The following is a 10,643-nucleotide window of genomic DNA, read 5'->3' on the forward strand; positions in this document are numbered from 1 at the left end:
TCTACGAGACTGGTTGTTTATGTACCCTAGTACAACTTTACTATCTGTATAAAACACTACCTGGGTAAACTCTACATGCAAGTTCTCTACGACTATCGAAAATAGCTCAGTCACTAATACGGCGGCACAGAGCTCTAAGCGTGGTATTGTGTGTCCCTTGGAGGGAGCTACTTTGCTTTTACCCATAACAAAACTAGCATGCTTGGTATTACTATCTGAATAACCAACAATGTAAGCTACCGCTGCAATGGCTTTTTCCGAAGCGTCAGAAAACAGGTGTAATTCTAATTGGTGCATCTCCGACAGAGATATGTTGAAAAGAGACCTTGGGACTTTGATACATTCCAAATCTTTCAAACTTTCTAACCAACGCTGCCACCTTGTCTCAAACTCAGAAGGTAACGGTTCGTCCCAGTCTACACCACTAGACATGACATCTCTAAGTATCAATCTACCCACTATAATAACAGGAGCTAAAAAGCCAATGGGGTCAAACACACTATTTATGATGGACAAGACACTTCTTTTGGTCAATGGCTTATTCTGTACATGATACCTGAACAGAAAACAGTCTGAGTTCAAATCCCACTCAAGCCCTAAACTACGTTGTACGGGAAGGCTTTCAAGCTCAAAGTCAACTTGGTTCAAATTCACCGCTAAGTCTTCCTTGGGAAAACCTTTCATAACGTCAGGTTTTATTTGAAATAATTTTATGAAGACGAATTCCTGTTTCGGACAAACATGCTTGTGTACGTTGGAGCAAATCCACGGCCTGGTGGACAGTAGAACATGAGGTAAGCCCATCGTCTACATAAAAATCATTATGAACAAACTGCCTAACATCGTCATGCGATTTCTCAACAGACTTTCTTAAAGCGTAACTAGCTATAGCTGGAGATGGGCTGTTACCAAACACGTGTTTGGACATACGATACTCTACAAGTGGCTTTGAGACATCGTTATTTTCATGCCAAAGAAAGCGGAGATAATCTCGATCACTCTCGTGAACTCCAAAACAATAGAACATTTGTTCTATATCTACCGAAACTGCAACTAACTCGCGCCTAAACCTAAGCAATACACCAAGAAGGCTGTTGGTGAGATCTGGGCCTTGGAGTAATACAGAATTCAATGATACGCCATCATACCGAACAGATGAGTCGAAGACAACACGGATTTTGGATTTCTTTGGATGATATACCCCAAAAATGGGAAGGTACCAGCATTCGGAATTATCCTGTAACTTTGGAGCAATTTCTGCATGGCCATTAGCAAGTAATTCACCCATGAATTCAACGAAATGCTGTCTCTTGACTGGGTTCTTACTCAAATTAGCTTGGAGACTTTTTGCTCTTTGGAGAGCCTGTGCTTTGTTATTTGGGAGTTTAGGACGGGATGACCTAAAAGGAAGGGGGGCAGACCACCTATTCTTAGAATCAAAGACGAGCTCATCATTCATGATGGCCAAAAAATCTCTATCATCTATAGACAACGATTCTTATCGTCACGGACAGTATACGTGAACACATAATCATATGTCATCTGTGATGACATGTGATCAAGGTTTAATACATCATTACATGGTTTGAACAAAGTATATCTACCATTGTCTATAACATAGGTTGAATTGCAGCCATAATCATATGCCACTTTACCCATTTCCTTTGACTCAGACACATGGATTTTGCTAGGACACGGTGGCAAAAGTGAAGCTCGCCCGTCACCCACAACAAAGGTCTTCATAACATTCACATCTGGGATTATGTGTGTACTGCCTAAACAGACCTCACCTACTACAACCCAACCAAGAGGCAAGAGTTGTGCAAACGGGGAACCTTTCGGACCTAAACGTTGATCCAGGACATGATGTACATCTGGGATGTCACGGCCAAGCAACAACAAGATTTTTGAATTGCTATCTATCTCTGGGATTAATGGCACTATATCTGACAAATGTGGGTGATTGGCTGCCACACTAGGTGTAGGAATCTCATTCCTGTTACTTGGTATATCATGACATTCTAACATAGTAGGGAGATCAAAATGTACACTTTTATCAATGCATTCAACAACCAAATTGTCTGATTCTCTACCAGATTTAACAGAAACACCATTACATGACGACATTGTATACTCAACAGACTTGCCAGTTACATTTAAAAGATGAAATAATTCTGGCTTTGCTAGACATCTATTACTTTGATCATCAATGGTAGCATAACACTTAACACAGTTATCTGGGTTATCTTTGACATATACATTGACAAGCATAATTTTTGCACAAGATTTACCAACAACATTTTCACCGCAAATTTCAGTACATTTGTTATCAATGTTCTGTTTCTGTTCTAAAGATCTGTTGATCTGTTGTCTATCACTTCTCCAGGTAGATGATTGCTGTTTCTCCCCACCATGAGGGTCTATGGGTTTCTGGGTATTAGAAACTTTACAATCGCGAGCTTGATGATCTCCAGAATAGCACCGAACGCACAACTTGTTTTCATAAAGAAACGACTTCTTCTCCTCCTCCGTCTTACATTTAAAATTTCTGCATTCCGCTAGAGAATGAGGAGCTCCGTTGTGGATTAAACACTGATTACTAGATACACTAGACACATTAGATTTCTGATCACGATGAACTCCGGTTTTTGCTGCTGCAATATGACCGCTGTATGCTGGTTTCGAAGACGATGAATTGTGATCCCTTTGTCTACCACAAGTACTGGAACCTTTTGTGTGCTGGGCTTCATAAAAGAAACTAGGGTCGTTGTATATTACGCTGTGCTTTTTCACGAAGCTTGTAAATATACCGAACGGTGGGAATGGCACTCCATGAAGTTCCTTGTAGTGAGATGCATGGGTTATCCATTTCTGCTGAAGACTGTGGGGCAACTTGCCCACCACAGGATTTACACCTATCGAAGAATCAAAGTACGATAATGTTTTGTTGTATTTGGGGTTAGTCATCAACCCCTCGATCTCTTGTAAGATGTCCGCTAAGTCATAGAGTTTAGCTCTATCTTTTTTTGTCAAACAAGGAAAAGCTTGCAGACGATTTGACAAAGAATTCAGCACACTTTCTGGTGAGCCAAATATTTCGTCGAACCTCCGCCAGATCTGATTCAACGCTTCATCTGTATCATAAAGATAAGCTGTTCTTAGGCTTATCGCATGCTTCCTAGAACTGGGACCCAGATATTTGATGAGTAGATCTATTTCTTCACTGCTGTTTATGACCATTTCCTTGCTGACGGACTGGAAGCTAGATTTCCATGCTTGATAGTTTGCACATGTGTCATTAAAGTTTGTAAGTCTTGACAGAATAAGGTCTTTCCTTAGGAGAAATTGTGCTGTAACACTTGATTCATTTACAGGTTTTTCTTGCTTTAATACGGAATTTGATTCAGTCTGATTGGCTGCTATAAAGCGATTTACCTTTGCAACAGAGTCCTCTGCTGGTAGAAAATCGCCTATAACCGATCCATTCTGTGACATACTAGATGGATTTGCTAGCTCCTCAGCTTCAGTAGCCAACGCTGCTGCTTCCCTTTGATATTTTAAGAGCTCGAGATCAGCATTAATGTTCGCCTGCTTTTTCATCAGTTCGATCTCCTTTTCGACAAATTCAAGTCTAATTTTGGCAGCATTTGCCTGGGCGGCCTTCGATAAGGCCAAGCTAGGTGACGAAGATTTATCACTATTGCTCATTGTTTCCAGTTTCTGGTCCTTGAGCGCCCTTATATACTTAAGGCAGTCACTTACTCTAGCCTCTACTTGTACAAATGAATTTTCAAGCCATGTTGATAAGGTTTGGCTTTCAGTTGTTTTTACCCCGTCCAAATATTTGAAAAAAGTCGCATATGCGACTTGAACGTTTTTGAACAATTTGTCACAATCGTCCCTATAACTATTTAAATTGGTTATGGAACTGCTTGCCGATAAATGAAAGTCTGACAAGATAAATTCTTCTAGTCCACTAACATGATATTTGTACTGATTGGTCAGTTCGCCGCTGCGTTGATGATACAACTCCATGGCTTTATATGTTTGTTGTCTCAACTTTCTTGTTTCCATGCAAACGTTATAAGCTGTAGGTTATTTACTGTACTGGAACAAGGATAAGGCCAGCAAGTAGAACCATTTAATACCACCGGAAAACTACACAAAGTCCTTTATTTTCCACAATGACATACGATGATGTAAGATGGTATTACATGCGGTAAATACTGAAAATAAACAAAGAAACTAAATAAGCTATATTACTATAAGACATTGACGTATAAACACATATTGACTCCAAAAGTACAAATACTGCAGTTGCATTCAGGAACTGGACTATTAGGGAAGATTCAGAAAACTATAAAAATAGTTATATAAATGAAGAATTTAAGCTCTAAAGGTTAAAATACGAAATGAGCACAAGTACGAACAATTTTGGGTACGAATCCAGAAATCTATAAAAACCCGAAGTTTAGAGAGTTAAACACGAAAGTATTACTGCTAAAGTAACGATTACATCAAGAAATAATTAAATACTTCAATGACTTACACCATGCAACCTCCATAACGCTGCATTTATATTAAAATTGATGGAACAATATTTTGTTCAAACATGGCTGACGTAAAAAATACACCATTCGGTACCCCTCGCAGATTATCATAATCGGACTCGGGAGAAATACGGGTTGAAAGTAGTCCGCCCTAGTGATACCATTCTAACAATGTTACAACAACAAAAACAATAACAACGATGGCGTCCATAATTCCTGTAGAGTTTGTACTTGCTCTGGCTTCAGAGCATAGAAAATCCCCATGTTCATCTTTGCAAAATGTAAACAACTCGCAAAACCGGCCATGTTTGTTTTTACTATGTAATTTTGATTCGCGTAGGCCCGCGTAGGTAGACCGCAATACCGCTTCCGAAATGTGTATTCATACTATCTCCTTCGAGGTACTTATCCGATGTTTGACGGAAAGGGCCGAGAATGTGCGATTGAAAATACACGAGGCAAACAATCGACAGAAAAGATAACCAACTATCGAAAAGAAGCGAAGAGCTAATTAGCGACAAGAGGTACTCCCGGTATCTGGGGAACACGACATACACTATTTTGCATAATTATGTTAGTCTCAACTGTTATATGATCACCAAAGTATTCCGGTGTTGTATATGATATATGCCCGAGTGAAAGAGATTGTTTCCATTCTACTGGGATGCTCTTGAAGAGTGAGTAAAAGTTTAATACATATCGTATAATTCTTGAAGTTTTTCAAATGAATAAAATCTTTTATTTTGAAAATCGTAATTATGCTCTACAAATTGTATGCCTCTGTTATGCCATGCTTTAAAATAGAACATTTGATTGTTACATTGTATATTAGAAATGTACCAAATTATTTGTTTTTAACAGATATCTTTATTTTCGTATATGTTGTTTTAAACCAGGCTTCTAAAATTTGTTGCAAAAATATTGACGGAACTTTGAGTTTGTCAACATCTGTTCGATTTATATTGCATTTGAAAACTACGTTTCCCCCCATGCGGTGTAAGCATCGAGATATATAATTTAATTATCAATGAATCTTTTTCGTTTTACCCAATTAGCTTTTAATGCATCTAAAAAAATTCAACATCGAACATTTTAAATCCGCCTTCGTTATATTCCAGTGTTATTTGATTTCTTGCAATTTTGTCGGGCTTACCGTCCCAAAGAAAGTTGAAAAACGTTGTTTTCAGTTGATTTATCACATATGAGGGTGGATTTTTGAGCACGGTTTGAGGATACACAAGCTTTGGGAATGCAAATGTTTTTGAGTTTTTGAGTACTGTGATTTTGCCTATCAATGAAAGATTCAATTTTTCTAAAAGTTAAGAGGATGTTTTATTGGTTGGAATTAATTCATTATATTACATGCTATAGTTTCGATGGAATTATTATAGAAAGTAATACCTAATGATGTCGCTTGGGTTGATTTTTTTTTTATACCACATTTATATAGCGCCCTTTTCATACTCGAGATGTGCGTTCAAAGGCGCTTTATAGTTTTTCCCTGATCACTGGGTCATAAGTCGTCCGTTAACATCTTGGTGCAGTATGCAGCCACGGCACATTGGCTTATTTCCCTCACAGGAGTTCCAATTAAATTGTTTCTTTTTGCAAAATTCAATTTCAGTATTCCTTATAAATCCTAAGCGCAAAATGGTACATTTCTTTCTATTTAGTGTAAGGCCGGATATTTGTCCAAAGTTATCCAACGTTGAAATAAGTTCTTCAAAACTTTTTTGTGAAACATTTGTTAGAAAACAAGCGTCGTCAGCAAAAAATGTCTGTTTTGTTTCTATATTCCCTATTTTTATCCCACTTATGTTTTGATCATTGTGTATTGCGATTGATAAAATGTCCATGCAAATTATAAATAGATAGTCGATAATTGACAGCCTTGTCGATCACCTCGTTTAATTTGAACAGTTCTGAGAAGTAACCATTATTAGTAATGCGTGATTTTGCATCGTTATAGAATAGTTTGACCCAGTTAATAATGTAGTCACTGAAGCCAAAGTGACAAAGGCATTTGAATATAAAGGCGTGGTCTAAGTTGTCGAAAGCTTTATTGAAATCCGAGAGGAAAAATAAACCAGGGTCATTATTTTCATTTACTATATGTATCACCTCTTCTAATAATCTAACTTTTTCACCGATATATCGACCTTTCTGGAAGCCAGGCGCATTGCTTATAATGCTGTTTAAAAGGCTTGCTATTCGATTTGCTACGCTTTTTAATGCGATTTTGTAGTCAACATTAAGGAGTGAGACAGGTCTTGTATCGTTCCCTTTTTTTGGCAAAAGTGTAATAATGTTGTGTTGCTGTAGATCTGTTAGGCAATTGTTATCAAGAGAGAAGTTTAGAGAATTAAGAAAAAAGGTTTTATGTCGTTCCAGAATATCTTATAAAATTTAACTAACAAACCATCCGACGCAGGACTTTTGTTATTATTCATTTCCTTTTGGCCAGTCGCATATTCGTTTTCTGATAGGTGTACGTTTAAATTGTTTGGGTTATCATTATCAATTTTATTGCATTTATTGTGGAAAAAGGAAAGATATTCTGAAACATCACTTTTGTGATCTGCTTTATACAAATTTTCGTAATAACCAGCAATATGTTTTAGAATTTCGTTTTGGTTGTTTTAAATTTTTTATTTGTTTTTTTATTTGGTAAATAGTTTTTTGTTCAGCCTTTTTTTTTCTCTAAATTAGAAAAAAATATTTTGTATTCTTTTCGACCCCTTCAATCCATTCTGACTTTGAACATAAGTTTTGCACAACATTTGTTTTCATAATTTCAAAATGTCCCGCCGACATCATGACATCAAATAGACGTTCATATGATAACATTTGCACAGTATCTTGAAAAGTAACATAACTGTTAACTGAATAATATTTTATTTTCATTTTTACAGAAGTCATAATCTGCGAGCATGATTCGGGCTCACTCACATGTCCATCCGGGTAGACAATAAAGGTCGTCAACGCAAACTACGTTCGGACGGAGATGAGCCCATGTGATGACCCACGAATCTTAACCACGGAGTGCGTTCTTCCCTCCAGCCTTGAGAAGGTCCAGGCAACTTGTGACGAACAAGAGAGCTGCCAACTTGCGGCTAACAGTGTTTTTTTTTCGGGCAAGACCCGTGTGAGAACACATACAAATACCTTCAGGTGCTGTATACCTGCATCTAAACCCTTTCTTGATTCGCCCTCTAATGGACTCAAACAATACAATTTGATTTTTTTTCGAATCTCCGCCTTTGGCAAAATCATAATAACATTCAAATGAGTTTATTGTTTAAAATTCCAATTAATATATAGCACATGCGTATTATTTATCAAATGTAGTCTTTTTAAATAAAATTAATTTGAATACGCACACATCAGATTAATTATATTTACCTCGACCTCTAAATACGGAATCTTTTTAAAAGAAATTCGATTAATAAAATCGAACAGAATCCATAACGGTAAAACAACAGTAAGGAATGCGGAAGTAATTTTTTATCGTTTCTAACATTTGTCTTTCTAATTTAATACTTATTCGCATACGATTAAAAAGTAGCGTTTACAGCGATTTATTCCCACTGAACTATATATATCCACGTGTGTGTTAATATCAACAACGATAGATACGAATGTGCCCAAATGTTGTTACGATTAACATTCTGACCAAATTAAATCAAGTTTTTGTTTTCTTTTATAGTCTTTACATTTTTTTTCTAAAAATTGACCTGTAGAAATAGTTTTTGGAAGTGCCCCAACGAAAAAGTATATCTCTTGTTAACAAATAAATTTTATTATCATGTTGTTTCTTTAAAAATGGTGAGTAGTTTGACGAAATACTATTAAGTTATAAAAAAATTCTCTTGATTGGTTTCTAAAAGCCGTTAAATAAGAACAGAAAATGATGGATAATTACGTTTATATCTGAATGACATTTCATGCAAAAATGAACCATATTAGATGCATTTCATCCGCGTCATGCGGAAATTGGTCTTATGTCATAACTGCCAGCGTAGCTCGATTCCACCTAAAGTACCTTTAATCGACAATATGTGTGCCATGCAAAGTATAGATTTAAAGCGGGCATTTAATCACAGACAGTCTGGTTTCGAAATATTTGTATTCGAAACATTGGTTAAGTGATTGCAGGAAAGAAACGCTTTGGCTGGTTAAATGGGTTGCAGAAGAGACATACGCTTCCTTCAGAAGACACATAGGCTTCCTTCAGAAAAGACATAGGCTTCCTTCAGAAAAGACATACTTTTTTTATCTCTAATCCATATAGACATATACATCGCTTTTGTAGTTCTGTTATTATAATGTTGATATTAAATATATTTAGCATCGTTCAGATACACTGTACACCAATTACATATTAAATCTTAATTAGTTACTTTTATGGAGAAGACTGTTAAGATCCCCATATAACAGCTCTTTTTTAATACCAATCCGCAACATTGTATGAGTTACTCTAGGTACCATTTTTGTTTGAATTTCTGACAATGCATGTTCGAAAAATATAATCAAATGCTATATTTTCAAGCCTTGTAGGATCTTATTCCCCTCCGAATTCAATCCCCTGGCGGAAAGATGGAGAAGATGGGTCCAGGGAAAATATGTAATATTATACTTGAATACTGCACTAATAGAAATAGATGACATTTAGCAAAAAAAACTAGAACTGTTAGCGTATATTAAATGGTGTCAGTCTGTCCTACTGTACACTATGATTAAGCATATTAAATATAAACGTTATCCTATCGATGTAGGCCTGATCGACTTCTGGTGCAAGGAATGTTACGTAATTGTCTCACAAGGGACCGTGACCTGTATATATATGGTGCATTAATAGGTGCACTTATATTGCGAAAAAGTACACGTAGAATGTTTCAACACTTCGTTTGACTTTTTTGACTTTTTAAAATGATTTTGTACGCAGCTCTACAAACGGTATGGGAATATGACTGTGACGAATACGGTTGCCCGAATTTATGTTTAAACAGCAAGTATTATATATTGTATAACCCATCTCAATTGTTAAAGTGAAAAACTTCTCCCTCGTTGCATTAAATTGCGTTATGAATTAGTTTTGAGGATATCAGCTGAGTCTAAGATTATTATCAAGCTTATCGTTACTGACATGGGGAGCACATACTGTTGCCTGTCATCCGTTAGTCACAGGTGAAGTGATATTACGTCACCAAATCGTGATATCGTGATGCAACAGAGGATGTATCCGAAAGATCAAATTAATGGAATCACCAGCTCTTGAAATATATACTAGCCACAATTTATAAGTGCCACTGTTTAAATATGTCTCAATCATTTTACAACGATTACCCTTAGAATTAAAATAATTACACCAGCACAATAATTGGTTAAAATATACGCACTAAATGAAGGTTTAGCTATTTGAATCAGAATGGTTTTGTTATGTTCATCAAATATTTGGTACCGAGCTGTTGGTTTTCATCCTGACGTTACTGACGGCTGAACCAGATGTTTTAATCGATGTCGTTTATTTGATGAATTGTCGGTGTGAATGTATTTATTTTAAAGAATCACAACTTCAGAAGGCTGTCATTAAAATCTTGATTGAAGTGGGAAACAAATGTTCTTTTATTTAAAAATGTCGTCTGGTTGGCTTAACTTGCGTTGGCTCCAGATAGACGCCTGTTAAGTTATTTATAGAACGCATACATCCAGTTTGCAGTAAGGATGCAACTTGCAAATGACTTATCAATATTGGAGATTAACCAGATGTGTATCGGATGTTTTGAACATTAGGTAAATATAAGAGCATGTACATTTAATTATATTTTTGGCAATTTCCTTAATTCCAATTGTGTGTCCCAATAAGCGGTAAGTTGTCAATTATAATCACACCTTACCAAAATTGGTGTGATCTAAAAGTGTTGTCAATCAATAATTATTTGATTTGCTATTTTGATTACTTAAAGGGGCCTTTTCACAGATTTTGCCATTTTTTTAACTTATTCATTAAATGCTTTATATTGATAAATGTAAACATTGGATCGTAAAAGCTCCAGTAAAAAATCAGGAAAAAAAATAAAAAAAGGAAAAGAA

At 36.2% G+C, this 10,643-nt stretch overlaps 1 protein-coding gene across 1 annotated transcript in view; it reads left to right on the forward strand.

Moving 5' to 3' along the window:
- LOC127879757 (multiple epidermal growth factor-like domains protein 10) overlaps positions 1 to 8,119 on the forward strand; it is a 29,337-nt gene extending 21,218 nt beyond the window's left edge. The window contains exon 9 of the mRNA XM_052426840.1: positions 7,463 to 8,119. Coding sequence (XP_052282800.1) covers positions 7,463 to 7,515 — 53 coding nt within the window. The 3' untranslated portion in view covers positions 7,516 to 8,119. The remainder of the gene's footprint in view (positions 1 to 7,462) is intronic.
- The last annotated feature ends 2,524 nt before the right edge of the window (positions 8,120 to 10,643 follow it).

This window comes from Dreissena polymorpha, chromosome 1 (genome assembly GCF_020536995.1).
Source record: "Dreissena polymorpha isolate Duluth1 chromosome 1, UMN_Dpol_1.0, whole genome shotgun sequence".
Taxonomy (NCBI): domain Eukaryota; kingdom Metazoa; phylum Mollusca; class Bivalvia; order Myida; family Dreissenidae; genus Dreissena; species Dreissena polymorpha.